The following is a 27,303-nucleotide window of genomic DNA, read 5'->3' as shown; positions in this document are numbered from 1 at the left end:
GGTATTCTAAGGGACTGGACTGGATAGACTGGGACTAATTAGGAATAGTCAACATGACTTTGTGCGTGGTAAGTTACATCTAACCAATCTTGCAGAGCTTTCTGTGGAAGTTACCAGGAAAGGCCGTGGATGTTGTCTACATGGACTTTAGGAAGGCCTTTGACAAGGTCCCACATGGGAGGTTGGTCAAGAAGGTTCAGTCTCAGCATTCGAGATGAGGTGGTAAATTGGATTAGACGATAGCTTCGCAGAAGGAGCCAGAGGTTGGTGGTAGAGTGTTGCCTCTCTGACTGCCTGTGACCGGTGGTGTGCCGTAGGGATTGGCGCTGGGTTCATTGATATTTATATCAGTGATCTGGATGATAATGTGGTTAACTGGATCAATAAATCTGCAAATGACACCAAGATTAGGGGTGCAGTGGATCGCGAGGAAAACTATCAAAGCTCGCGGCGGGACCTGGACCAGCTAAATATGGCAGACGGAATTTAATGCAGGCAGGTGTGAAGTGTTGCACTTTGGGAGGGCAGATCAGGGTAGGTCACACGGTGAGCGGTGGGGCACTGAGGAGTGCAGCAGAACAAACGGGATCAGGTTCATAATTCATCGGAAGTGTCATCACAGTTGGGTAGGGTCATAAAGAAAGCTTTTGGCATGTTGGTTTTTATAAATCAAAGCATTGAGTACAAGAGATGGGTGTTCTGTTGAAGTTGTCTGAGACATTGGTGAGGCCTGATTTGCAGTATCGTGTGCAGTTTTGGTCACCTACCCACAGGAAAGATGTAAATAAGTTTGAAAGAGTGCAGAGAAGATTTACAAGGATGTTCCCAGGACTGGGAACTGAGGACTGAGTTGTAAGGAACAGTTGAATAGGTTGAGACTTTATTTTCTAGAGCGTAGAAGATTGAGAGGAGATTTGATAGAAGTATACAGAATTTGAGGGGTACGGACGAGGTAAATGCAAACGGTGTTTTCACCAAGGCTCAGTGGGACTACAACTAGAGACCATGGGTTAAGGGTGAAAGGTGAAATGTCTAAGCGGGGAACAACTTCACTCGGAGGGTAGTGAGACTGTGGAACCGGTGGAAGCAGTTGGATGTGGGATCGATTTTGACATTTGAGAGAAACCTGGTTAGTTACGTCCATGAGAGGGGAATGGGTGCAGGACGACGGGACGAGGCAGATTGATGCTTTGGCGCAGACTAGGTGGGCCAATGGGCCTATTTCTGTGCTGCGATGTTCTATAAGGCTCGTCAGCAGGCCGGAGGTGAGGGGTGGGGGGGCGGGATCCTCCATCAAAGCTGATGTACTGACCCTGCATTTGCCCTTCTCCCTTGGTGTTTAAGGTAGATCTCTGGAGTGCTGCCAACAACCAGGTGATCGCCGGTTACTACCAGGCCAATGACCAGCTGCGGGACAGGAGGTAAGTGGGGGTGGGGGAGTGGCAGTTTCCTGAGCTCTAGGCACCCAAGGGTGGTGGGGCAGGGGTCGGTGGGGGAGTGGCTGCTGGAACACTCAATCCAGTGCAGTATGGAAGGAGACCCTCTGGCCAAGTGGTCCATGTTGCCCATCGAAGCCAATCCCAAGCCTTGGTTTGAGCCGTATCTGTCTAGGCTGGGGTCCACAGACTCATCCCTCGGTTACTGGTAGGGCTCCATGGCATAAAAAAAAATGATTCGGTAGCACTGGTATAAACCTTTTCCGTTCATACACCTGTCCAGCTTTTTAAATGTAAGCCTCGACCGCTTCCTCTGGCAGCTCAATCCATATACGAGCCACCCTCTGAGTGAAAAAGTTGCCCCTCAGGTCCCCTCTTACCCTAAACCTCTGTCCTCTAGTTCTTGACACCCCCAACCCGTCCCTGTCTATGCACCTCTGTAAGATCACTCTTCACCCGACACTCCGGTCCCGACGTGCTCGACCTCTCTCCGTAACTCAGCCCCTCGATTCCTGGCAGCATCTTCATAAATCTCCTCTGCACCTCTGGGAGGGGCCATTGGGCCTGTCAAATTTCCTGCTGTCCCTGAAACTCGTTCCTGTGCGCAGACCCCGTTGGCTCTTCCCCTCCCCTCGCCCGCAGCGCTGGGAACAATTCATACCGGCCGATGAACCGTGCGGAGACAGGCCCTTCTCCCTGCCAGTGCCCACTGCGCACGTCCAGGCCCCTCCCCCTATCCAAACACCTCTTAACTGTTGTGATTGTGCTCACCTCGACCACCTCCTCTGGCTCCTTGTTCCATGTGCGCACTACGCTCTGTGTAAAGACATCTCTTCCCTCTTTTCTTGCATCTGTGCCCTCAAACTTTGGTCTCTTTCTCCTGCCCCCCTCCCCCCCGGGGTGAGAGACTATGATTCATGCCCCTCGTGAACTAATGAACTTCGATAACTGTGGGTTCTTCGGGATCTCCTTACAAATGGACCCCCCCCACCCCCGTGAAGAGTGCTTTGGTGGGTAGGGTGGGGGGATGCTCCTGTGTTGAGAATGCCTGGCCCTAGAATATCCCCAGTCCCTGCTGAGGAGGGTGAGAGGTGAAGGTGTGAGATCCTGGGGGAGTTTGTGGCTCGGGGAGAGATGCTGAGAGGGTGTTTACCCCGAATGGGGATCCAGAACCAGGGTTGGAGGTGGATCTCAGGGTGAGATCCACCCATTTATGTGGAGCTGGGGAAGAATTTTCTCCTCCCTGTTTCAGCCCCTCCCTCGATCTGTCTCCCTCTTCTCTCTGGCGCTCACTTTTCAACTCTCTCTCTCTTCCCTCTCTCCTCTCCCTTTTGGTCTTTTTTTTTCTCACCCTTATTCCACCCCACCACCCTCCTTGGGCTCTGTTCTGTGCATCCGGGACAAATCCCAACCCAGTGGCTGCCAGAGTGCATCTCTGGCCGGACACGACCAGTGATCGGGGGGAGGGGGCGAAAGTGGCCCCCAGGGGTCTCGAGGGATTCCAGCTTACTGCCGAGGTTAAAGGTCGGTCAGGGCATCAGCGAATGGGCAAGCAGGAGTGTAGGGGCTGAGCGGCCTCCCTGTGTATAGTCCTGTGCTGGAGGATGTTGGTGACCATGGAGTTATTTAGGAACAATTGAGGAATTCTGTAGTCATTCACTGGGCTGCCTGATTTGCTGAGTTTCTCCAGCATTTTGTGTGTGTAGCTCAAGATTTCAAGCATCTGCAGAATCTCTTGTGTTTATTAGTTGGAAAGTTTTGTTTTTGATTTTAAATTATTTATTGGGAGCTGTACCCAGGTTTGTGGATTTCTGGCCTGGTAAGTTATACATTACCTCATCACTGTCAAAAAGATGGGCGCTTACACACCAGGTCAGGATAAACAGGATGGCCCTTTCTTTTAAGAGGAGGTTGTGGGAGAAGAGGGCGTTATGAAGTTTTAGTCGGGTGGTTCCATTTCTGTGAGAGTCGAGGCAATACAAACACTCACCTCTGAGGGGTTTGTACATACTCCCCATGATCGTGTGGCTTTCCTCCCACAGTCCAAAGACGTACCAGCTGTTTGATTAATCATCCCGTGATTAGGCCTAGATTAAATCGGGGGCTTGCTGAGTGGCCTATCCCATGCTGTATCTCAATACAGGCGGTCCCCGAGTTACGAACGTCCTACTTATGGACAATTCGTACTTGCGAACCGAGGAAGGAGAACGCTGCCCGCCATTTTAAGTCGGATCGCGATGCGGTCCGCCATTTTAAGTTGTTGCCATTGACACTGGGTTGAGTGTGTAACTTTGTATTTGGCTTAAATTTTTCTTTGCAAGATTCACCCTGACCCCGCCCCACCCCCCATTCCGGTCGGCTGGTGGCGCAGTCAGATCAGCACCAGGCTGGAGAACGGAGGTTCCCGAGTTCGATCCAGTGACAGACCGTTCCCGTGCCGGGTTGATGTCGATCCAGGGACTCCCGTACCATCCGTGCCGGGTTGATGTCGAGCTCGCAACTCGACCTCGTAAAAAAAAACACTGCCACCTCCAGTTTAAATTCCCACGCGGAATATTGTGGAGGATCAAACACCCAAACCCAGCACAGCCCCCACTTGTCCCATTTAGCCTGTCTCAGTGCGATGGTCCTCAGGACCCAGCAGACCTCGGGAGCCGGGGACCCGCCGCCCTCAGTATTTCTGTTCCATTGACGGGAAGCAATCGCGATTGAAAATTAATTGGAAATAATAAAGCGTTTGGAAAGAGGTGAAATGTCATCAGTCATTGGAAAAGCGTTAGGCTACAGTTGGTCAACGATCGGAACAATTTTAAAGGATAAAGTGAGAATAATGGAGCATGTGAAAGGCCCTGCCCCGATGAAAGCTACCACTATTACTAAGCAACACAGTGGTTTAATTATTGGAATACATACGTTTCTTAAGTGTTTTATATGCTTAGAAAGGTAAAATATATACTATATACTACTTTGTAAGACAAACATTTGACTAATCGACGCTCAATAATACCGGATGTACTTGTTCCGACTTGCATACAAACCCAAGTTAAAGACAGACTCGGGAACGGAACTCGTGCGTAACCCGGGGACTGCCTGTAAGTAAATTTCCTGCAGATGCTGAGAGTCTGAAATAAAAACCGGCTGTGTTGAGGATGTCAAGAGTACAGGAAGGAGGTAGGAGCTTAGTAACTTGTTGTCATGACAACAACCTTTCCCTCAATGTCAGCACACCAAAAGAGCTGGTGATGAACTTCAGAAGCGGCGGGTGGGGGGGGGCCGTGCACATGGTCCTGTTTACATCAACACCACTGAGCGCAAGTTCCGAGGTGTGGACATCACTTGCAGTCTGTCCTGGCCCAAGCTCGCAGACGCCGTCAACAAGAAACCTCACCAATACCTCTACTTCCTCGGGGTGGAGGGCTAGAGAAACTTGGTACGTCACTGCTGACCCACTCCAGTATTTACTGCTGACCAAGCTGTGATCACCCTCTCTGGTTACGTCGCCGCTCGGTCTCGCGACCACGAGCTGGGGGTTGTGGATGCAGCTCAGCGCATCACGCGCATCGGCCTCCCCCCTCCGTGAGCTCTCGCGGCCCGATAAAGCAGCCAGCGTAATTAATAACCCCGACCACCCTGGATGTTGTCCCTGCCCCCATTTTCCGTCGGGCAGAAGGTGCAAAAGCCTTTACCACCAGGCCCGAACAGCTTCTGTCCCGCTGTTGACCTCACGGTTCACCTCGTTGGGACTTGCACCTCATTGTTTCCCTGCACTGCACTTTCCCTGCAGCTGTTACACTTTATTCCGCTGTTTTACCATGTTTCTACCTCAATGCCCTGTGTAATGATCTGACCTTCCTGAATAAGAGGTTGGAAGGACAAGCTGTGCCTCAGCACTTACGACATCCCGTACATCCGATCCGGATATTCCGCACGTCTGCCCGTGTCTGTGGGAAGGGGAACAGACCAAAGAGTCCTCAGCTGGAGTACAGTGTTGCCGCTAGGATCAGCTGACGATAGGCAAGTGTGAGAGGGGGTCCAGACGTGATTTGAAACTTGGGTTTCCGGAGTGAGTGGCTGGGAGAGGTTGGAGAGGCTGGGACTGCTGACCTGGGAGACTCCCGGATGTGGCACAGTGGCCCAGCGGTTAGAGCTGCTGCCTCTCGGCCCCGGAGATCCAGGTTCGATCCCGTTCTCTGCCTCTGTCTGTGTTGTGGAGTTGGCACCCTCACCCCAGTGGACTGCCATTCCCTCCCACATCCGAAAGACGTGAGTCGGAGGCTGTGTTCCTTCCCCCAGTTTGTCGATGAGGGACAGAATCTGCTGGGGGGGGGGGGGTGGGAATGGGGGACAGATGGAAATGTGGGATGAAGTGGTTACAGAAACTTTCAGTGGATGTACCTCCACCTGTCACCCTGATGTACGGCATCTGTTAGTCTCGCCAGACCATGGATCTGCGCCTGGAATGGTTTCCAGGGTGCAGGCCTGGGCAGGGTTGTATGGAAGACCGGCAGTTGCCCAAGCTGCAAGCCTTCCCCTCTCCACGCCACCGATGTTGTCCAAGGGAAGGGCAAGGGCTGATACAGCTTGGCACCGGTGTCGTCGCAGGAGTTGCCGGAACGAGATTGAAGGTAACATCGGACTGCCTTAGGGACTCCAGCTCCGGATTTGTCCTCAGGGTTTACTCCCGAAGCCTCTCCCATGAGTGGGTATGGCCACAAGGCAGTGGAGGTTTGAAATCAGAGTTTTCCCTCTCTCAGATGGACTGCCTTCCCAGGCTGACGAGCTCCTTCACCCTGATGTAGGGGATTAAAAATCTGACTGGGGCCAGGACGGGCTCTCACCCCTCTTCCACTGGCGTCCCCGTCCCACCAGACTGAACCCACCGGAGTCCCCATTCCCCCACTCCATTTAATCCCACTGGGGTTCCCGTACCTCTCACTGAACCCACCGGAGTCCCCATTCCCCCACTTCCTTTAATCGCACTGGGGTCCCCGTCCCACCACACTGAACCCACCGGAGTCCCCATTCCCCCACTCCCTTTAATCCCACTGGGGTCCCCGTCCCACCACACTGAACCCACCGGAGTCCCCATTCCCCCACTCCCTTTAATCCCACTGGGGTCCCCGTCCCACCACACTGAACCCACCGAAGTCCCCATTCCCCCACTCCCTTTAATCCCACTGGGGTCCCCGTCCCACCAGACTGAACCCACCGGAGTCCCCATTCCCCCACTCCCTTTAATCCCACTGGGGTCCCCGTACCTCTCACTAAACCCACCGGAGTCCCCATTCCCCCACTCCCTTTAATCCCACTGGGGTCCCCGTGCCTCTCACTGAACCCACCGGAGTCCCCATTCCCCCACTCCCTTTAATCCCACTGGGGTCCCCGTACCTCTCACTGAACCCACCGGAGTCCCCATTCCCCCACTCCCTTTAATCCCACTGGGGTCCCCGTACCTCTCACTAAACCCACCGGAGTCCCCATTCCCCCACTCCCTTTAATCCCACTGGGGTCCCCATCCCACCACACTGAACCCACCGGAGTCCCCATTCCCCCACTCCCTTTAATCCCACTGGGGTCCCCGTCCCACCACACTGAACCCACCGGAGTCCCCATTCCCCCACTCCCTTTAATCCCACTGGGGTCCCCGTACCACCACACTGAACCCACCGGAATCCCCATTCCCCCACTCCCTTTAATCCCACTGGGGTCCCCGTACCTCTCACTGAACCCACCGGAGTCCCCATTCCCCCACTCCCTTTAATCCCACTGGGGTCCCCATCCCACCACACTGAACCCACCGGAGTCCCCATTCCCCCACTCCCTTTAATCCCACTGGGGTCCCCGTCCCACCACACTGAACCCACCGGAGTCCCCATTCCCCCACTCCCTTTAATCCCACTGGGGTCCCCGTCTCACCACACTGAACCCACCGGAGTCCCCATTCCCCCACTCCCTTTAATCCCACTGGGGTCCACGTCCCACCACACTGAACCCACCGGAGTCCCCATTCCCCCACTCCCTTTAATCCCACTGGGGTCCCCGTCCCACCACCCTGAACCCACCGGAGTCCCCATTCCCCCACTCCCTTTAATCCCACTGGGGTCCCCGTCCCACCACACTGAACCCACCGGAGTCCCCATTCCCCCACTCCCTTTAATCCCACTGGGGTCCCCGTCCCACCACACTGAACCCACCGGAGTCCCCATTCCCCCACTCCCTTTAATCCCACTGGGGTCCCCGTACCTCTCACTAAACCCACCGGAGTCCCCATTCCCCCACTCCCTTTAATCCCACCGGGGTCCCCGTCCCACCACACTGAACCCACCGGAGTCCCCATTCCCCCACTCCCTTTAATCCCACTGGGGTCCCCGTACCACCACACTGAACCCACCGGAGTCTCCATTCCCCCACTCCCTTTAATCCCACTGGGGTCCCCGTACCACCACACTGAACCCACCAGAGTCCCCATTCCCCCACTCCCTTTAATCCCACTGGGGTCCCCGTCCCACCACACTGAACCCACCGGAGTCCCCATTCCCCCACTCCCTTTAATCCCACTGGGGTCCCCGTCCCACCACACTGAACCCACCGGAGTCCCCATTCCCCCACTCCCTTTAATCCCACTGGGGTCCCCGTCCCACCACACTGAACCCACAGGAGTCCCCATTCCCCCACTCCCTTTAATCCCCCTGGGGTCCCCGTCCCACCACACTGAACCCACCGGAGTCCCCATTCCCCCACTCCCTTTAATCCCACTGGGGTCCCCGTACCACCACACTGAACCCACCGGAGTCTCCATTCCCCCACTCCCTTTAATCCCACTGGGGTCCCCGTACCTCTCACTGAACCCACCGGAGTCCCCATTCCCCCACTCCCTTTAATCCCACTGGGGTCCCCGTACCTGTCACTGAACCCACCGGAGTCCCCATTCCCCCACTCCCTTTAATCCCACTGGGGTCCCCGTCCCACCACACTGAACCCACCGGAGTCCCCATTCCCCCACTCCCTTTAATCCCAATGGGGTCCCCGTACCTCTCACTGAACCCACCGGTCCCCATTCCCCCACTCCCTTTAATCCCACTGGGGTCTCCGTCCCACCACACTGAACCCACCGGAGTCCCCATTCCCCCACTCCCTTTAATCCCACTGGGGTCCCCGTACCTCTCACTGAACCCACCGGAGTCCCCATTCCCCCACTCCCTTTAATCCCACTGGGGTCCCCGTCCCACCACACTGAACCCACCGGAGTCCCCATTCCCCCACTCCCTTTAATCCCACTGGGGTCCCCGTCCCGCCACACTGGACCCACCGGAGTCCCCATTCCCCCACTCCCTTTAATCCCACTGGGGTCCCCGTCCCACCACACTGAACCCACCAGAGTCCCCATTCCCCCACTCCCTTTAATCCCAATGGGGTCCCCGTACCTCTCACTAAACCCACCGGAGTCCCCATTCCCACACTCCCTTTAATCCCACTGGGGTCCCCGTACCTCTCACTAAACTCAACGGAGTCCCCATTCCCCCACTCCCTTTAATCCCACTGGGGTCCCCGTACCTCTCACTAAACTCAACGGAGTCCCCATTCCCACACTCCCTTTAATCCCACTGGGGTCCCCGTACCTCTCACTAAACTCACTGGCATCCCGATCCCCCCCACTCCCTTTAAACCCTCTTGAGGTCCCCGTACCTCTCACTAAACTCACTGGCATCCCGATCCCCCCCACTCCCTTTAAACCCTCTGAGGTCCCCGTACCTCTCACTAAACTCACTGGCATCCCGATCCCCCCCACTCCCTTTAAACCCACTGGGGTCCAGGGTCCCTGTTCCCCACGTGCCCTTTAAACTCACCTCAGCTCAGGGTGCTGTTACTGTGCTGCCTGTAATTCCCACATTCCCCTTGAAAGATTAAAGAAACGATCAAGATGAGCTTTTTTTGGTCACCTGTGCTGGGGCAGATCACAGTTGTCACTGTGTTGCTGGTATCGGCGTGGCATCCCTCCTGAACCGTTCACCGGAGATTGTCTTCCACCACTGTGTAATGTCAACGAAACAGGAGCTTTGCCAGGATCAAACAGGCCGGGAGATCTGGAGATGATGTTGTCCAGGAGGTTCTTCGGAAGTCATGAAGTAGGAGCAGATTTTGTGGTCACATTAGATGTTCGTCGTGGTTCAGGTCAGACGGGAGCAGCCTGTGCTGGCAAGCAAGGCAGAGAAGTAGCAAAGGAGCCTGAGCACATTCTCCACTTGTGTTGCAACCCAGTCCGAACCAGCTACTGACTTGAGCCGCACTTCAGCTTTGCGGTGAAGACACCACCAGAGTGTGGGACCAAATATACCGGGGAAAGTCCACAAAGAGGTGGTTAAACAAACATATAAGCAAGGGTAAAGAAAGCTAAAATGACAATCTGGATCCTCGTCCAACAAGGCCCCAGTTTATTGTATGGTGTGTTGAATGATTTGTTGGCGCTGGGGAAGTAGATCCATTAGGGACACTGCAGCGTCTCTAAGATCGGCAGTGTAGTAGGGAAGCATTAGATGGATCTTGGAGTAGGCTAAAAGGTTGGCACACTTTGGACTGATGAATTCATTCTGTGCTGTAACTGTTCTTTCTTTATCAATCTTTTTTATTGAGGTTCAAATAGATAAACACAATGATAATGATACAAACAGATCGGGATTACATTAATAACGGGTAACGTGTACATAAACAGACTCTGAGTAACGTGTTTTCTAAGCCTCCCAATCTCTTAGTAACTAAACATGAGAAAGATTCAAAGGAAAAAGATTTTTACAAGAGAGAGGGGAAAAAATCCACCTAAACTACAAAACAAATAAAAACAACAAAAACTGGGCTGCCTTGTTTCGTCGTTATTTGTCATTAACTCCGCTCCTCTGTACACGAACAAAAGTTATTGAGAAGGATTCGGAAAAGGTCAGTTTACATCATGTGAAAACGTTGGATAAATGGGCTCCAAGTTTCTTCAAGTTTAACCGAAGGGTCGATAGTGCCACTCCTAATTTTTTTCCAAATTTAAATATGTTATAGTTTGGGAAAACCATTGAAATGTGGTAGAGGGATTAGAATCTTTCCATTTAAGTAAAATGGATCTTCTGGCTATTAATGTAACAAATGCAATCAAACGGCAAGCTGAAGGGGATAATTGACTAGAGTCCATCACTGGTAGTCCAAAAATTGCAGTAACAGGATGAGGTTGTAAATCAATATGCAAAACTGCTGAAATAATATCAAAAATACCTTTCCAATATTTTCCCAAAAGAGAGCAGGACCAGAACATAGGTGTCAAGGAAGCTACCTCAGAATTACATCTGTCACAGACAGGATTTATATGGCAATAAAAACGAGCTAACTTATCCTTAGACATATGGGCCCTATGAACCACCTTAAATTGTATCAAAGCGAGTCTAGCACACATTGAAGTGTTAACTAGTTGGAGAATTTTCTCCCATTTCTCTATAGGTAAAGATACCTGAAGTTCTCTTTCCCATTCATTCTTAATTTTATCAGATGTATCTGGATGTATTTTCATAATCAGATCATAAATAATTGCTATTAAACTCTTCTGATAGGGGTTTAAACCTAAAAAAAATTTATGTAATTTCAGTTAGATGTGATACCGGAAAAGTAGGTAAAATAACATTCAAAAAGTTTCTAAACTGTAAATATCTGGAAAAAATGTGATCTAGGCAAACTATATTTATTAGACAACTCTTCAAAAGAGATGAGACAGTTATCCATGAACAAGTCCCTTCGTTCTCCATAACAGAAAAGCTTGATCGATTCTGGAAGGCTGGAAGAAAAAATTAGATATCATAGGACTTGATAGGATAAATTTATTCAATCCAAAAAATTGACGAAATTGAAGGCATGTTTGTATGGTATGTTTAGTTATTGGAGTAGTCATTTGTTTATTCAGTTTTGGAAGCGTACGAGGCCCCTAAGATAGAAGCCAGTGAGAACCCCAGTGCTGTAACTGTTCTGTTTTCTCTATGGTTCTCATCTGATTTATTTCTTGACTCTTCTAATAATTTTATTCGTCTTTCTGATCCTCTCCTCCTTCATCTCCCTCAGACTCCGAGTTTCACCAGCCCCCTTAGGTGGGAGGGGGTGGAGGTGGGCCTCTACCAGAGGAGGAGTAAGGTGCTCCTTCCCTCCGCCAGCCTGCAGGTCACCCTTGAGCGAGGGTCAGCACCTGCTCACGGGAGCCTCGGGACGCGCACCGCCAGGTTCAAAAACAGTAACCAAAAAGGCATAACTTCACTTGCCCTGTCAGTGAACTGCCCCACAGCCAATTATTTCACTTTATTTTTTTATTTTTTTTATTAGTTTTTCAAAACATTTTACAAAATTAAAAACCCCAAATCCCAATGAGGAGCATTAATACAGAGCAAGATTAAGCATACAATAACAATATGCTACAGAGGAAGAGAATTTAACAAAAAAGCACCTAAATTAAAGACAAGTGAGCTTAGTGTCCTCCCCAAACCCCACAACACAAGGAAAAAACAACAACAACTCCAGACCAACCACCACACAGTATAAAGAGTATAAGTCCGGACAGTCAAACTCCCAGACTGTGAATACACTTAGCAACAGAGGATAATAATGCCTACTACCAGAAAAAAAAGGGAGCTGAAAGCAAGGGACCGAAAAGAAGAGAAAAAAAAAGAAAAAAAAAACCCTAGTCAAGAGGAAGGTTATGAAAGTACTCGATAAAAGGTCCCCAGACCTTATGGAACTTTAGATCCGAATTAAGAACTGAATAATGAATTTTTTCGAGGTCCAAGCAGGCCATAGTGTCGTTAAGCCATTGCGCATGAGTGGGCGGGGCAACATCTCTCCATCTAAGGAGGATCAAGCGTCTAGCCAGGAGAGAGGCAAAGGATACTATTCGGCATTTGGTCAGACCCAGACATAAATCTGTCTCGCCCCAAAAACCGAACAGAGCAATTAAGGGGTTAGGTTCTAGGTGCTGATTCAGAATACACGATAACGTAGTGAAGACATCTTTCCAGAATTTCTCCAAGCTAGGACAGAGCCAGTACATATGGATGAGAGAGGCCACGCCCCTCTTGCATTTATCACAGAGCGGACTAATGCCAGGGTAGAATCGAGATAGTTTAGATTTAGACATATGGGCTCTATGAACAATCTTAAACTGTAAGAGGCAATGGCGAGCACAAAGGGAGGTTGAGTTAACCGATTTGAGAACGGATAAGGAGATATTTAAATCCTGCTCCCAGGCCATTTTAATTTTATCCACAGGGGCCCGTCGTAAGGCTGCTAATTTATCTTGGATAATTGAAATTAAACCTTTACCTAGTGGATTAATGGAAAGAAATAGGTCCATAGCATTTTTCGCAGGCATTTCAGGAAAGTTAGGAATTAAAGGAGCAGTAAAGTGTCGGATTTGGAGATATCTGAAAAAGTGAGCGTTAGGCAGGTTGAACTTAACAGAGAGCTGCTGAAAAGAAGCGAAGCGATTATCAATGAAGAGATCTTCAAAATGTCTAATGCCCTTCCTGTACCAAACATGGAATGCTGTTATTTCACTTTAAAGGATTCTCTGTTTCATTAGCTCATGCTCTGGTTATTTATCTCTATTTATTTATATTTGCATTTGCACAGTTTGTTCTTTTCTGCACTCCAGCTGATCTTTCAGACCTCCTGTCTTTGTTATATTCTATAGATTTGCCGAGTATACCCACAAGAAAATGAAACTCAGGGTTGTACATGTACTTTGGTAGTGAATTTTACTTAAAACTTTCTTTTCAAGTGATGCCACAGGTGTCTAAAGTGATGGATGGACTGAGGAGGGGTGTACAATGACAGACAGGTTGAGCCTGGAACGGGAGAGGAGAGGGTTGGGTGCACGATTGATAGTGGGGAGAGGGAGAGAGAAAAACAGGTGGAAGTTGGTGAGGTTGGGGGGGGCAGCAGCTGGAGGGGTTGGATTCGATAAGTAAGGAAGTTGGGATTGGGGGAGCTGTGAACTGCAGTTGAAGGAAGATTAGCTTTATTTGTCATGTGAACATGTGGTCATGTGTCATGTTGGCGACGAAAGGGAACGATGCATTTAATTGCTTGTCTCGATGTAGAGAGAAGGCCGTGCGGTGGGAACGGTTATGATGGAAAGCTTGTTGGACAGTTAACCGGACAGCAATTTGTGCAAGAGGGAAATGGGACTAGCTTGGATAGACACTTTGAACTGGGCCGAAGGGCCTGTCTGTGGTTTTTTAAATAGAGATTGCAGAGTGTTGGGGACACAGTTGAGCACGTCACAGAAACCGGCCTCTGCTGCTTCATGAACTCTGTCTAACATCGCACTGTCATGGGAAATCGGCCTAGGCTATCTCTCCTCTCCCCTCCCATCAGGCTGAAGATGCAAAAGTCCAAAAGCACACACCACCAGGCTCAAGGACCGCTTCTGCCGCAGTGTTATAGGACTATCGAGTGTTGCCCTCGTACGATGAGATGAATTCCTGACCTCACAATCTACCCCGTTATGACCTTGCACCTTAGTGTTTCCCTGCACTGCACTCTGTGATTGTTCTGCCTCAATGCACTCTGTAATGATCTGATCTGTATGTACAGACAAACATTTCACTGTATCTTGGTGCATGCCCCCTCCAGTGGCACTGCCTGTCTCTGCAACCTTTGCATCCTCCACTCTCACCTCCTCAGGGCCAGAAACGAGAGAGGGAATTGGCCCTTTGATCCTGACCCTTCCCCTCGCTCAGTGAGACCACAGTCCCTCCACAGGGGACGACAATAAACCAATTCTAACACAGTCCTACTGCAGACAAATGGGATCAGTGAAGATGGGCAAGAAGGTCAGGATGGAAATGATGGGCCGAAGGGCATGATTCCATGCTAGATGACTCTGCACTGAATTTTGCAAAGTATTCCTGTCCGGTTACTGTTTACACTTCTCTCGGACAGATCAGGTTTAATGAACAAACCTTCCGCACTCTCTCCTGACAGGCAGCACCTCCCACTTGTGCCGTTCCGTCTCTCCGAGTCACCCCCGCGGTCACCGACGCTCCCAATTTGACTTGACACAACCAACGCATTTCACTGCCTGTTTTGATGTGCGTGCCAGATAAAGCTAAATCTTAATCGTCCACGCTCGCCAACCGCTCCCCCTTCTCAAACCATGAAACGGGCTTAGTTTCCAACAGGCATCACGAGGGATTCTGCAGATTCAGGAAATCTTTATCCCCTCTGAGACACCAAATTCCGCCAGCATTTTGTGTTGGTTCCTGACTGCTGCTAGTTCTGATGAGAAGCAGCACCTCCTTTTCCGTCCCTCCGTAGCCGCCGCCCGGTTTGCTGGGTGTTCCCAGCACTTGCTGCCTTTTTACGTCGGACTTGCGGCATCTGGGGCGTTTTGGCTCCTGCTGAATGGGGGAATGTCGTTGTTGTCCAGACCCAGGGAAAGCTCCCCTACAAAACGTGGCATTAGTGTCACGTTTTGTCTGCAGGTGCGTGGGGCCAGGATGCCCTCAGCAATGGCACAGAGAATGTTAACCTGGCCTCCCAACTTCTCTGATGACCTGAAAAGTGAATTCTGCTTCTCTCTCCGCAGATGCTGCCTGACCTGCTGGATATTTTCTGCCTTTCTTGTTATCCCCTCGCCCGCGCCAAGTCTGACCAAAGCTGGCAGTCCACTGCTAACTCTTGTTTCTTCTCTCACTCCCTCCCCCCGGACCTTGCTCCACCATTTCCCGGCAACAGTCCCAACTTGGTCGCGATGAAGATTGGGGATCGTATTGCTGAACACCTCGGGGGAGCCGTCCTGATCATGGTGAGTCTTTTCTGCACAGAAAGGGGCTGTTCGCCCCTCCAGTGGCACTGCTTGTCTTTGCAACCATTGCCTCCTCCTCTCTCACCCCCCGCCTCTTTTCCGAGGTGAGAAACGAGAGTGGGAACTGGCCACTCGGCCCATCATTCCTGACCCTTCCCTTGTTCAGTGAGGCCGCAGTCCCTCCACAGGGGATAGGCGATCCTGCGGATGCGAAAAGGAAGCTCGGATGGTAGCTTGCCTCCCTGGTGCCAGGCTCCACGATGTTTCTGAATGGGCCCACAATATCCTGAGAAGGGCGGGTAAACAGCCAGTCAGTACAGACTGGTACCAACGACATAGGTTGAGAAGGGGAGGAGATCATGAAGTGGGACCTCAAGGGTAATAATCTCGGGGTTGCTGCCTGTTCCACACGACAGTGAGGATAGGAATAGAATGAGGAGGCAGATAAATACGTGGCTGAAGAATTGGAGCGGGGGCAGGGGTTCAGATTTCTGGATCATTGGGACCTCCTCTGGGGCAGGTGGGACCTGTACAAAAGGGATGGGTTGCAGTTGAATCCAAGGAGGACCTATATTCTCGCGGGCAGGTTTGCTAGAGTGGTCGGGAGTGGTTTAAACTAATATGGCGGGTGGGGGGGGTGGGATCCAGTACGATAGAGCTGAGGATGAGCCAACAGGTTTACAGGTAGATGATGGATGTAACATGAATGTAAGGAAGGACAAGCCAATGTTTGGGTACAAATGCAGACAGAGTAAAGGGTTAAATTGTACCATCGGAGCAAAATTCAAAAGGGCGAAGAATGCAGGACTGAAGGTGCTGTATTTAAATACACAAGGCATTCAGAATAAGGTGGGTGAACTCGAGGCGCAGTTAGAGATTGGTCTCACGATGATGTGGGCACCACTGAGTCGTGGCTGAAAGAAGGTCTTAGTGGGAGCTTAACATCAAAGGATATCCTTTGTATCAAAAGGACAGGCCGGAAGGCATAGGTGGTGGCTCGACTCTGTGGGTAAGAGATGGAATTACACCTTTAGAAAGAGGTGAATGTTGAATCTTTGTGGGTGGAGTTAAGAAACTGCAAGGGTAAAAAAAAACCATTATGGGAATCATATATAGACCTCCAAATAGTAGCCAAGATGTGGGGTTGAGATTGCAGTGGGAGCTGGAAAAGGCACGTAATAAGGGAAGTAGGGACTTCAATATGCAAGGGGATTGGGAAAGTCAGGTTGGTGTCGGATTGCAAGAGAGGGAATTTGTTGAATGCCTATGGGATGGCTTTTTAGAGCAGTTTGTGCTTGAGCCCACTAGGGGAAAGGCTATCGTACATTAGGTGTTTGTAATAACCCATAATCGGGGAGCTTAACGTAAAGGAACCCTTAGGAGGCAATGATCATGGTATGATTGAACTCATCCTGCAGTTTGAGAGGGAGAAGCACAAGTCACATGTATCAGTATTACAATGGAATAAAGGGAATTACAGAGGCGTGAGAGAGGAGCTTGCCCAGGTGGATTGGAGGAGGTTGACGCCAGAGCAGAGATGGCTGAAGCTTCTGGGAATAGTTCACAAGGCACAGGACAGATTTGTCCAGAGAGGAAGAAGTTCTCAAATGGCAGGGGTCGGCAACCGTGGCTGACAAGGGAAGTTAACGACTGCATAAAAGCCAAGGAAAGGGCATATAAGGTAGCAAAAGTGAGTGGGAGTTTGGATGATTGGGAAGCTTTTAAAATCCAACAAAAGGCAGCTAAAAAGCCATAAGAAGGGAAAAGATGAAATATGAGGGCAAACTAGCCAAGCAGGATACCAGAAGTTTTTTCAGTTATACAAAGAATAAAAGGTTGGTGAGAGTTGATATTGGACCACTGGAAAATGATGCTGGTGAGGTAGTAATGGGGGAGAAAGAAATGGCAGATGAACTTAATGGGTACTTTGCAATAGTCTTCACTGTGGAAGACACTAGCTGTGTGCCAGAGGTCCGTGAGAGTCAGGGAGCAGGAGTGAATGCCATTGCTGTTACAAAGGAAAAAGTGCTAGGCAAACTGAAATTTCTTACGGTGGATAAGTCACCTGGACAAGATGGACGACATCCCAGAGTCCTGAGAGAGGTCGCTGAAGAGATAACAGATAACCGGTCATGATCTTTCAAAAATCACTTGATTCTGGCACGGTTCCGGAGGACTGGAACATTGCAAACGTCTCTCCTCTCTTTAAGAAGGGAGGAAGACAAAAGTTAGCCTAACAGCGCTTGGAAAACTGTTGGAGTCTATTATTAAGGATGAGGCTTTGGGCTACTTTGAGACTAATGATAAAATAAGTCAAAGTCAGCATGGTTTGTGTAAAGGGAAATCTTGCCTGACAAATCTGTTCGAATTCTTCGAGGAAGTAACAGGCAGGGTGGACAAAGGAGAGGCAGTGGGTGCCATTTACTTAGATTTTCAGAAGGCATTGGATTAAGTGCCTCACACGAGGCTGCTTAACAAGATAAAATCCCATGGTGTTAGATAGGTGGAGGGGTAGGTAGTGATGAGGAAGCAATGCGATTGCAGCAGGATTTAGACAAATTGGAAGAATGGGCAACAAAGTGGCAGATGGAATACAGTGTTGGGAAATGTATGATAATGCATTTTGGTAAAAGGAACAATAGTGTGGACTATTAACTAAATGGGGAGAAAATTCAAACATCAGAGGTGCAGAAGGACTTGGGAGTCTTTGTGCAAGATTCCCAGAAGGTTAAATTTATGGATTGAGTCTGTGGTAAAGAAGGCAAATGCAATGTTGGAATTTGTTTCAAGGGGAATAGAGTATAAAAGTAAGGAGATAATGCCGAGCCTTTTTAAGACACTGATCAGGCTGCACTTGGAGTATCGTCAACAGCTTTGGGCCCCATATCTCAGAAAGGATGTGTTATCATTGGGGAGAGTCCAGAGAAGGTTCACGAGGGTGATTCCGGGTTAACGTGTGAGCTTTGGGCCTGTACTCAGTGGAAATTAGAAGAATGCGGGGTGGGGGATGGAATCTCATTGAAACCTACCGAAAGTTGAAAAGACTAGATAGGGTGGATGTGGAGAGGATGTTCACTATGGTGGGGGTATCCAAAACAAGAGGGCACAGCCTCAAAATTGAGGGGTAAAAAGGAGGATCATTTTTAGCCAGAGAGTGGTGAATCTGTGGAAGGCTCTGCCACAGACTGCGATGGAGGCCAAGTCCGTGGGTGTATTTAAAGCAGAAGTTGATAGTTTCCTGATCGGTCAGGGCAGCAAAGGATACGGCGGGAAGGCAGGTGTGTGGCAATGAATGGGATCTGGGATCAGCCTTGATGAACTGCCAGAGCAGACTCGATGGGCTGAATGGCCTGCCTCATCCTGAGCCCATTTCTCCTCTCCCCCACCAACCAGGAGAAACACCCTCTCGGCATCTTCCCCCGTGGAGCCCCTCTCCCCTGCAGATACTAACACCTCTCGTTCCCCTAAACCCCGGTGATGACGGGCCCCACCTGCCCAACCCTTCCTGGCAAGGCAGCCCAGACGCCAGTCGAGTTGGCGTTCCCTGAACACACCCGTCCTGTCTCGGCCCCACCTACAATACTGGCCGCTGTCGCTGCGCCCACAGTTAGACTCCGGTTCGCGGTCGTCTGCACGAGTCCGCGCGCACGGGCTGCTGGAGCGTCACAGGCACGGAGTGTCGGGTAAGTGGCACTGCCCAGGAAAACATACATCGCGTGAGATTATACCGGAACAATTGGAACACAAAGCCTGTCCGTCGTAGGGACAAGCGGTCCCAGTTTTGCTGTACACAGGTTGTAATCGGGTGTGCGGTCTGCTCAAGAAATGAGCGGCTGAAGGGGGGAAATACACACACAATGCTGGAGGCACTCAGCAGGCCAGGCAGCGGCTACGTTAACGAGTACAGCCGGCACTTTGGGCCAAAACCCTTCGGCAGCACTTTACTCTTTGGGCCGGAAACGTCAGCTGTACTCTTTAACACAGATTCTGCCTGGCCTGCTGAGTTCCTCCAGCACTTTCACAATCAGGCTCATTATCACCGGCATGCGACGTGAAATTTGTTAGCTTAGCAGCAGCAGTTCGATGCATTACATAATCGAGCAGAGAAATAAATAAATAAAATAATAATAAATAAACCAGTAAATTAGGTGGGTTGAATAGATTTTTTTAAACAAGTGCAGAAACAGAAATGCTGTATATTTTTTTAAAAGTGAGGTAGTGTCCAAAGATTCAATGTTCATTGAGGAATCGGATGGCAGAGGGGAAGAAGCTGTTCCTGAATCGTTGAGTGTGTGCCTTCAGGCTTCTGTACCTCCTCCCTGATGGCAGAGGGGAAGAAGCTGTTCCTGAATCGCTGAGTGTGTGTCTTCAGGCTCCTGTACCTCCTCCCTGATGGCAGAGGGGAAGAAGCTGTTCCTGAATCGTTGAGTGTGTGTCTTCGGGCTCCTGTACCTCCTCCCTGATGGCAGAGGGGAAGAAGCTGTTCCTGAATTGCTGAGTGTGTGCCTTCAGGCTTCTGTACCTCCTACCTGATGGTAACAGTGAGAAAAGGCCATGCCCTGGGTGCTGGAGGTGCTTAATAATGGACGCTGCCTTTCTGAGACGCCTAAAGATGTCCTGGGTACATTGCAGGCTAGTGTCCAAGATGGAGCTGACTAGATTTGCAACCTTCTGTAGCTTCTTTCGGTCCTGTGCAGTAGCCCCTCCATACTAGACAGTGATGCAGCCTGTCAGAATGCTCTCCACGGTACAACTATAGAAGCTTTTGAGTGTATCTGTTGACATGCCAAATCTCTTCAAGCTCCTAATGAAATATAGCCGCTGCCTTGCCTTCTTTATGACTACACCGATATGTCGGGTTGGTCAGATTTCCAGCATGCAGATTTTCTCTTGTTTGTTGAAGGGAAGTGGCTGTTCTTGAGCCTGGCGTTGTGGGACTTCAGGCAGTCGTGAGAAGGTGGCTTGGCCCACGTGTTGGGGCTCTTTGATACTCGATGTTACCCTCTTGTGACAGTGCCTCCTGTAGATACAAGTGATGGGGAGGGACGTGCCAGAAATTCAGATGAGTTTATTATTGTCGTATGGAAAAAGTTACAGTGAAAAGCGGTTTAGATTATTTTTTTTAGAGTGCGTTGCAGTAATAAAAGATAAAGCAAACACAGGATGCAGAATACATTGTAACAGCTACAGAGGAAGTGCAGGCAGACATTAAGAGGTAGGATCACATTGAGATAGACTGTGACATCACTTACTGCCCATTACGACTCTGGTGTTTAGGGCAGCAGTGAAGCTCCTCCATCTCTGGTGGTGTTCAGGGTTTCCTTCGTCGTGTCGGTAGCTTCCTCTCGGTTTTCACTACCGTCAGTCGTGCAAGTCCCGGGCAGAGACTCCGGAATACCGTCACACTCAGATGCGGAAGGGCTCTTCATTGCTGTTTCCGGAACAATCTTGCTTGACCGGTCGGTGTTGTTGGCTCTGAGCTGAACCCGGAGGACCGGTGGGCCACTCTCAGTCTGCCCTCTGGCAGGGGTGACCCGACCAAGAGTCAAAGCACAAGGCCCTGACTCCAGCCAACATGGCTCTCCGGGTCATTGAAGCACACAAGCCTTCAAACCCCATGACAAGTTTGTGGTCCCCTTGGAGGATTGTGACACCGAGAATCGATATTAGGGAATGGTTCAATAGTCTTATAACACCAGGGGTGGTGATGGGAGCCAGGATGAGGCAGTTGGTGCACAGTAGATGCACTGTGTGACGCGATTGTGCGGAAGGACAAGCAGGTGACAGGTCAAAATTGCAGTCAGTGGGATGAGGTGAAGTGTAACACGAACAAAATCGAAAAGGGTGACGAATACAGGACCAAAGCTGTTATATTTGAATGCATGCAGTATATGGAATAAGGTAAATGATCTTGTAGTGCAGTTAAAGATTGATGTAGAGATAAATGAGTGGTAGCTGAAAGGAGATCATTGTTGGCAGCTGAGTACCACGACTCAGTGGTGCCCATGATGTCTATAACGGTGCTACAAGATCACCTACCTTATTCTGTACACCGTGTGCTTTCAAATATAACACCTTCAGTCCTGTATTCATCACCCTTCTCAATCTTGTCCCCACTTTTTACAGTGTGACGAATCCCGTTCATTGCAATTTTGCCCTATCGTTGGCCTCTCTTTGCTATCGGTCTCAGTACACGTTGCCTCTGTTTGTAAACCAGCTGTCCCATCCTCAGCATCATCACTCCGGTTCCCACCCCCCTGCCAAGTTAGTTTAAACCCTCCTGAACCGCTCTAGCAAACCTGCCCGCAAGGGTGTTGGTCACTGGAGCGCGACACAGGCAGCAATCCAGAGATTACTACCCTGGAGGTCTTTTGGCTTCCTAAGGTCTCTCTTCAGGACCTCCTCACCTTTCCTACCTATGTCATTGTGCCAAAACTTCTGGCTGCCCACCCTCGCCCTTTAGAATGCCATGGTCATCCCTGACCTTGGCATCTGGGAGGCATCGTACCAACGGGTTGTCTCTGTCACGTTCACAGAATCTCTCTTCTCTCTTTTTCTGACTCTGGAATCTCCCACCGTTACTCTTCATCTCTCTTCCTTTCTGAGCCACAGCATCAGACTCTGCCGGAGACCCGGTCGCTGTGACTTCCCCTGGTAGGTCCTCCCTGTCAACGGTATCCAAAATGGTCCACTTATTATTGAGGGAAACGGCCACAGGAGTTCTCTACATTGCCTGCCCATTCCCTTTCTCTTTACAGTCACCCAGTTACCTGCCCCCTGCAGTCTAGGGGTGACTGCCTCCCTGTAGCTCCGGCCTATCACCTCCTCATTCTCCCGTACGAGTCGAAGGTCAACGAGCTGCGGCCCCAGTTCCTCAACACGTTCTCCGAGGAGCTAGACCGCGGTGTGGCTGGTGCAGATGTGGTTATCCGGGAGGCTGGAGGTCTCCCGCAATCCCCCACATGGAACAAAACACGGCCCCTGGACCCATTCTCACTGAGCTCACTCTGCCCTAACCGATGAGGAATGAGAAGTAAAGAGGGAGGGAAAACTGGCCACTCCAACAGTAGCCACTCACGCAATCGCCCACGTGTTGCCACACGCTCGGCACCGACACTGCACGCCCACAACTCACCGATCCTTACTGATCTTCACACCCCTGCATGTGGGAGGAAGCCCACACGGCCGCAGTATGAACCCCGCTGTCGGCAAGCGGCAGCAGGAATTGAACTGATGCCCAAACCCGAGGAGCGTCAATAAAAAACCGGTGAGAATCACCAAATCCCTGCAACCTCCTGGGCCCCGCTGTCTACGTGGTTGGACTAGGACAGGCTGCTGGGAGTCGCTCGTTCCTAGGAATGGTCGCTAACGCACCGAATATCCTCGCTTCCCTTCCAGCTGGACAACGCGAAACTGTCGGGCGAGTACAGCGGGCCAGCCGTTGTCGTGTATGAGCGCCAGGACAACAGGTGGACGCCCAAAGACAAGAACTTGTGAGTGGCCTCCTCGGCCCTGTGTCCTCTGACCTCGCTGGCAGTAGGCGTGGGTGTAGGGATGGAGGGGGTTGGGGAGGTAATGACCCGAGTGTGCATCCCCCTCCATCACGTGTCCAGAATGATGGACGAGCCCCTCCCACTTGGATCATCCCCGTCCTCCTGGTCTCTCTCCTTGCAGCAGGCGTTCTCACACAGGTGAACGCCTTCTTCATTCCTAACATTCCTCGCGTTCCGAGGGAAATAACGGTCGTTAACCCATTCCAGGACTTTCCCTTCTGTGTATCTTGTCCTTCCCACAAACCCCAGCCTCTCCCTCTCACCCACACACTCAGAGGGGGCGGGGGGAGCCAGTCCCAGAGGCTGATAAACCCCCCAGCCCCCATGTGTCTCAGGAGGAGTGTTGATATATAATCCTGCTACAACCCCCACCCCTCCCCTGGGCTTTCGGGTGGGCACACTCTCATCCTTCCTCCTCACCCTCCCCAACAAACTCTGAGCAAGGGTCTGGAAAGCAGAAGGCCAAACACAGCAGACGCCACGGGTCCGAGGTAAAAGCCGGGGAAGGCTAGGAGGAGGAATCGGATCCGACATCCCCGATGGGAAGGAGTGGGCGACATTCTCCTCGGTACCCGGGAATGCCGTTTGGAGATGGACCGGGGAGGAAGGGGCAGGGAACAGATGACAATCGTGAGGGGGAGCCCACCGGGAGAGGGGCGAGGACAGGGATCGTTGATCGATCGGAGGGAGACATGGATGGAGGGAGCGCACTGCTGGGGGCTATGAGATGACAGACTGGTGTCGGAAACACTCAGCCGGTCGGGCAGCATCTACGGAGAGAGTTAAACTTTCAGTGGTTGGACTGGCTCCTTGGCGGTGGCAACAGCCCAGCTCCAGTCCTGACCTTCGGGCCTGTCTGTGTGGAGTCCGCAAGTTCTCTGTGTGTGGGCTCCCCTCACCCCCACCCCAGGGGCTCTGGTTCCCTGCCACCTGGGGAGGACTGGGCTTTGTGGGAAGGGAGTGTCCTGGAGTGAGGAAGTTGGGTGGGAAAGTGGGGAGAACAAGTCACGCACAAGGCAAAGAATGGGAATGGGGAAGCTTACGGCCTTTTTCCTTTGGAATGTTAGGCTTTTCATCCATGAGAAGGGAGGGGCGGTGGAGGGAATTAGAGGGAGCAACCCCCACCACAAGGAGGGGAGCCGGTGGGCCCTGGCTGATGGAAGAGGGTGGGGGAGGCTCGTCCATCGCAGTGGACACGTGCGAAGGAGGGAGATGTGTAAAATCCGTCAGCAGAAGAGGGGAGCAAAAGGACGTTGAGGCCCTGCACCACCCTCCAGCCAGCACACTGCTCCCTAGAAAACGCTGTGCCTGCTACTCACCTGGACTACCCCGTACCTGGGAGAGGTGTGGGGGAGCACCGTCACCTGCAGGTTCCCCTCCGAGGCACACCCACCCAACTGGGAGCCACACAGCAAGCCGGTTCTAAACTCGGGCCGTGCCTGATGTCGGCGTTTGGGAGGCGGTGGCTCGAACTCTTCCCGGTCGTCACGATGTGCTGGGCTCTGGGATCCTTCCTGGACCGGCTGCCTGCTCCTGGGATTGGCCTGAGGTCAGCTCCGGTCCGCTCCCGGGTTTCGGGAAGAGGCAGGGTGGGTGGTAAACGCCGACCCTTCCAGCAAAACTGGACCCCAGAAGCGGTCGTAAAGGGAGGGAATGCGAGAGCGAAAGGCTGATTGTCCGGATTGGCTGGAGTAGACGTTGAGCGTGGGGAGTCTCAGAGTCTCCAGTCGGAGGGTAAGGTGCTGCCCCCCCCATTTCCCTCCGGGTGCTTCGTTCGCTCTGGGAGTGGATCAGAGAATTGGAATGACAGGCAACAAGGATTGCAGGCGGGAGGGTGGAGAGGTTCCACAGTGATATCCTGCTCCGCTCATGAGAGGCGGGGCATCGAACGAGGCAGCCGGTCATTGTCTGACCTTCAGCCTCGCCTCCGGCCAGCGGGCAGCTGTCCGCTCCCAAACGCCCGGCCCCCTCCGAACCTGAGCCCGGCCTCATCCGACAAGCAAGTGATTGCCGGACTTGCTCAGCGAGCCGGGCAGCTTCTGTCGGGCTGCGACTCCTCATCAGAACTGAAAGAGCTGGTTTGGGGTCACAGAAGTTGGAAGAGAACGGAGAGGAGAAAGGGAATGTCTGATCGTTCAGTGAACGGCGGAGGAGCGCGGGCAGGATTGCTTCCCGTGGCCCAGTGGGCTCATCAGAATAGGCAGGCACTTCATAAAGACACTTGTGGGGCGCTTTCCCATAAAATCATCAGCCTTCTCTCCAGGTGGGGTATTAAGCTCCAAATGGGGGACGAGGGGTGAGAGAGAGAGATGGTCCGATCGGGAATAGTAGTTTTCATTCTAGGCAGCGACAGAGATGGTCCAATCAGGAATAGTAGTTTTCATTCTAGGCAGTGACAGAGATGGTCCGATCGGGAACGTCTGATAGGGCAAGGCCAGGGTTGGTTGTCAGTGAAGCCATTGGTTGAAAGGTTAACGGGGGGAAGCTTGGGGTGGGAAATGCCCAGTGTCTGAGTGAGAGAGAAAACCGGAGCCCTGATGAAAGAAAAAGCGGGCCATCTGGAGCAGGGGAATCCCAGAGGGAGGCTCGGCCCGTGGACAAATGGCCACACAGCGGTCAGCAGTTCACAGGGCGGACTGTCGTCACCGGTTAGCTGAGGGTGAGGGAGACGGGGAAAGTCAGTGAGGTTGGGAGAGAGTTGGAGATGGGGAGAGAGCGTTGGGTAAGAAGAGAAAGAGTGAAGTAGAGAGATAAGGACAGAGTGTGGCTTACAGAAAGAGACAGGTGGAGGGGGCGAGGTGGAGAGAAGGGAGAAAGATTGAGTTGTTGAAGAGATAGAGGGAAGGGGAGAAGGTGATGTCGAGAGAAAGGGGGAGAGAGCAAAGTAGGCAGAAGGGGGAGTGTGAGCTAGGGAAGAGTGAGGTGGGGCAGGAAGAGACGAGGCAGAGAGAGGGTGAGGTGGGGAGAGGGGCAGTGAGAGAAGTGCAAAGATAAAGGGGAAGGGGAGGAGAATGAGAGATAGACGGACAGGGGATGGGAGGGGGAGTAAACACATAATCCAGGTGAGTGTGTCGGAGAAAGGGGAACATCTCTGCTCGGGCTGTTGGAGCTGAAAGATGGGGACAGATCACATCTTCCTTCCATCCATCTCTGGAACGTGGTCCCAGCATAAACTGCCCATTGAGGTGATGCTGCTGGTCGTGATGCCATCGGGCTAGTGATTGGGACCCAGCCACGGTGAAAATGCCGTTCTGTTTCCCCAGCTGGAGGGGTATCTGTGGGCGGTGGTCTTCCTCTCCCCCCCCCCCCCACCTTCTCCTTTGTCCCAGCAGAGTGGGAGAGATCTGGGTTCAAGAGGTGGAGTCAGACCACAGCACACCTCAGTCATGGGGCTGACGCTGGAGGGAGTTGGGATGGGGAGTGGAGTGGGAGGGCCAGTCCCCGAGTGCGCGAGCTCCTTGGGTGTTGTTGGGATTCCCTCCCCTCCCCCTCTCCTTCCCCCTCCCTCCTTCCCTCCTCTTTCCCCCTCCCCTCCCTCCACTACCCCTTCCCCTCTCCATCCCTCCCCTCCCCGCTCTCCTCTCCACCCCCCCTCACCATCTCCTCTGCCCCCACTGACTGGGACTCTTGCCCCCACAGGGTGATGTGGCAGGACTGGGTAGTGACGCGCTCGGTGCTGAGGGAGCTGATGGCCGCCCGGGCCTACGGCAGGCTGGTTGACTTCGATGACCACCTGGACGATATCCGCCGTGACTGGTCCAACACACCCATCAACGACAAGGTGGAGGCACTGGCAGACCCCTCCAACCGCGGTGTATGACCTTCGGGTGGGGGCTGGGCAGGAACCGCACCCCTCATTCGCCCCTCCCCTGCTGAGGTAGAGATTCTGGGGGAGGGGGCAAGCGAGGGACGGGGTCTCTGTAGCAGCCAAGAATAAACAAAATCACTGATAACCTCAATCTGTGTGTGTGTCTGTACTCCGTCACAGATTCCCGACCGATCCGTGTGTGTGTGTGTACTCTGTCACAGATTCCCGACCGATCCATGTGTGTGTGTGTACTCTGTCACAGATTCCCGACCGATCCATGTGTGTGTGTGTACTCTGTCACAGATTCCCGACCGATCCGTGTGTGTGTGTGTGTCTGTACTCTGTCACAGATTCCCGACCGATCCGTGTGTGTGTGTGTCTGTACTCCGTCACAGATTCCCGACCGATCCGTGTGTGTGTGTGTACTCTGTCACAGATTCCTGACCGATCCGTGTGTGTGTGTGTACTCTGTCACAGATTCCCGACCGATCCGTGTGTGTGTGTCTGTACTCTGTCACAGATTCCCGACCGATCCGTGTGTGTGTCTGTCTGTACTCTGTCACAGATTCCCGACCGATCCGTGTGTGTGTCTGTACTGTGTCACAGATTCCCGACCGATCCATGTGTGTTTGTGTGTCTGTACTCCGTCACAGATTCCCGACCGATCCGTGTGTGTGTGTG

The 27,303-nt window shown here is 51.9% G+C and overlaps 1 protein-coding gene across 6 annotated transcripts in view; it reads left to right on the top strand.

Moving 5' to 3' along the window:
* Nucleotides 1–26,771, top strand: part of LOC140716446 (ER membrane protein complex subunit 9-like) — a 43,936-nt gene extending 17,165 nt beyond the window's left edge. For 5 of the 6 annotated variants that reach the window (XM_073029182.1, XM_073029184.1, XM_073029186.1 and 2 more), the window contains exons 3-6: nt 1,345–1,421; nt 15,192–15,261; nt 22,660–22,754; nt 26,454–26,771. In XM_073029182.1, coding sequence (XP_072885283.1) covers nt 1,345–1,421; nt 15,192–15,261; nt 22,660–22,754; nt 26,454–26,634 — 423 coding nt within the window. In that variant the 3' untranslated portion in view covers nt 26,635–26,771. Of the gene's footprint in view, nt 1–1,344; nt 1,422–15,191; nt 15,262–22,659; nt 22,755–26,453 lie in introns of those variants that run through there. The other variant, XR_012096300.1, reaches the window with a different exon arrangement.
* The last annotated feature ends 532 nt before the right edge of the window (nt 26,772–27,303 follow it).

The sequence above is a fragment of the Hemitrygon akajei genome, chromosome 25 (assembly GCF_048418815.1).
Source record: "Hemitrygon akajei chromosome 25, sHemAka1.3, whole genome shotgun sequence".
Lineage (NCBI taxonomy): Eukaryota > Metazoa > Chordata > Chondrichthyes > Myliobatiformes > Dasyatidae > Hemitrygon > Hemitrygon akajei.
The sequence above is the reverse complement of the archived record's forward strand: the minus strand, read 5'-3'. Positions and strand labels throughout refer to the sequence as shown.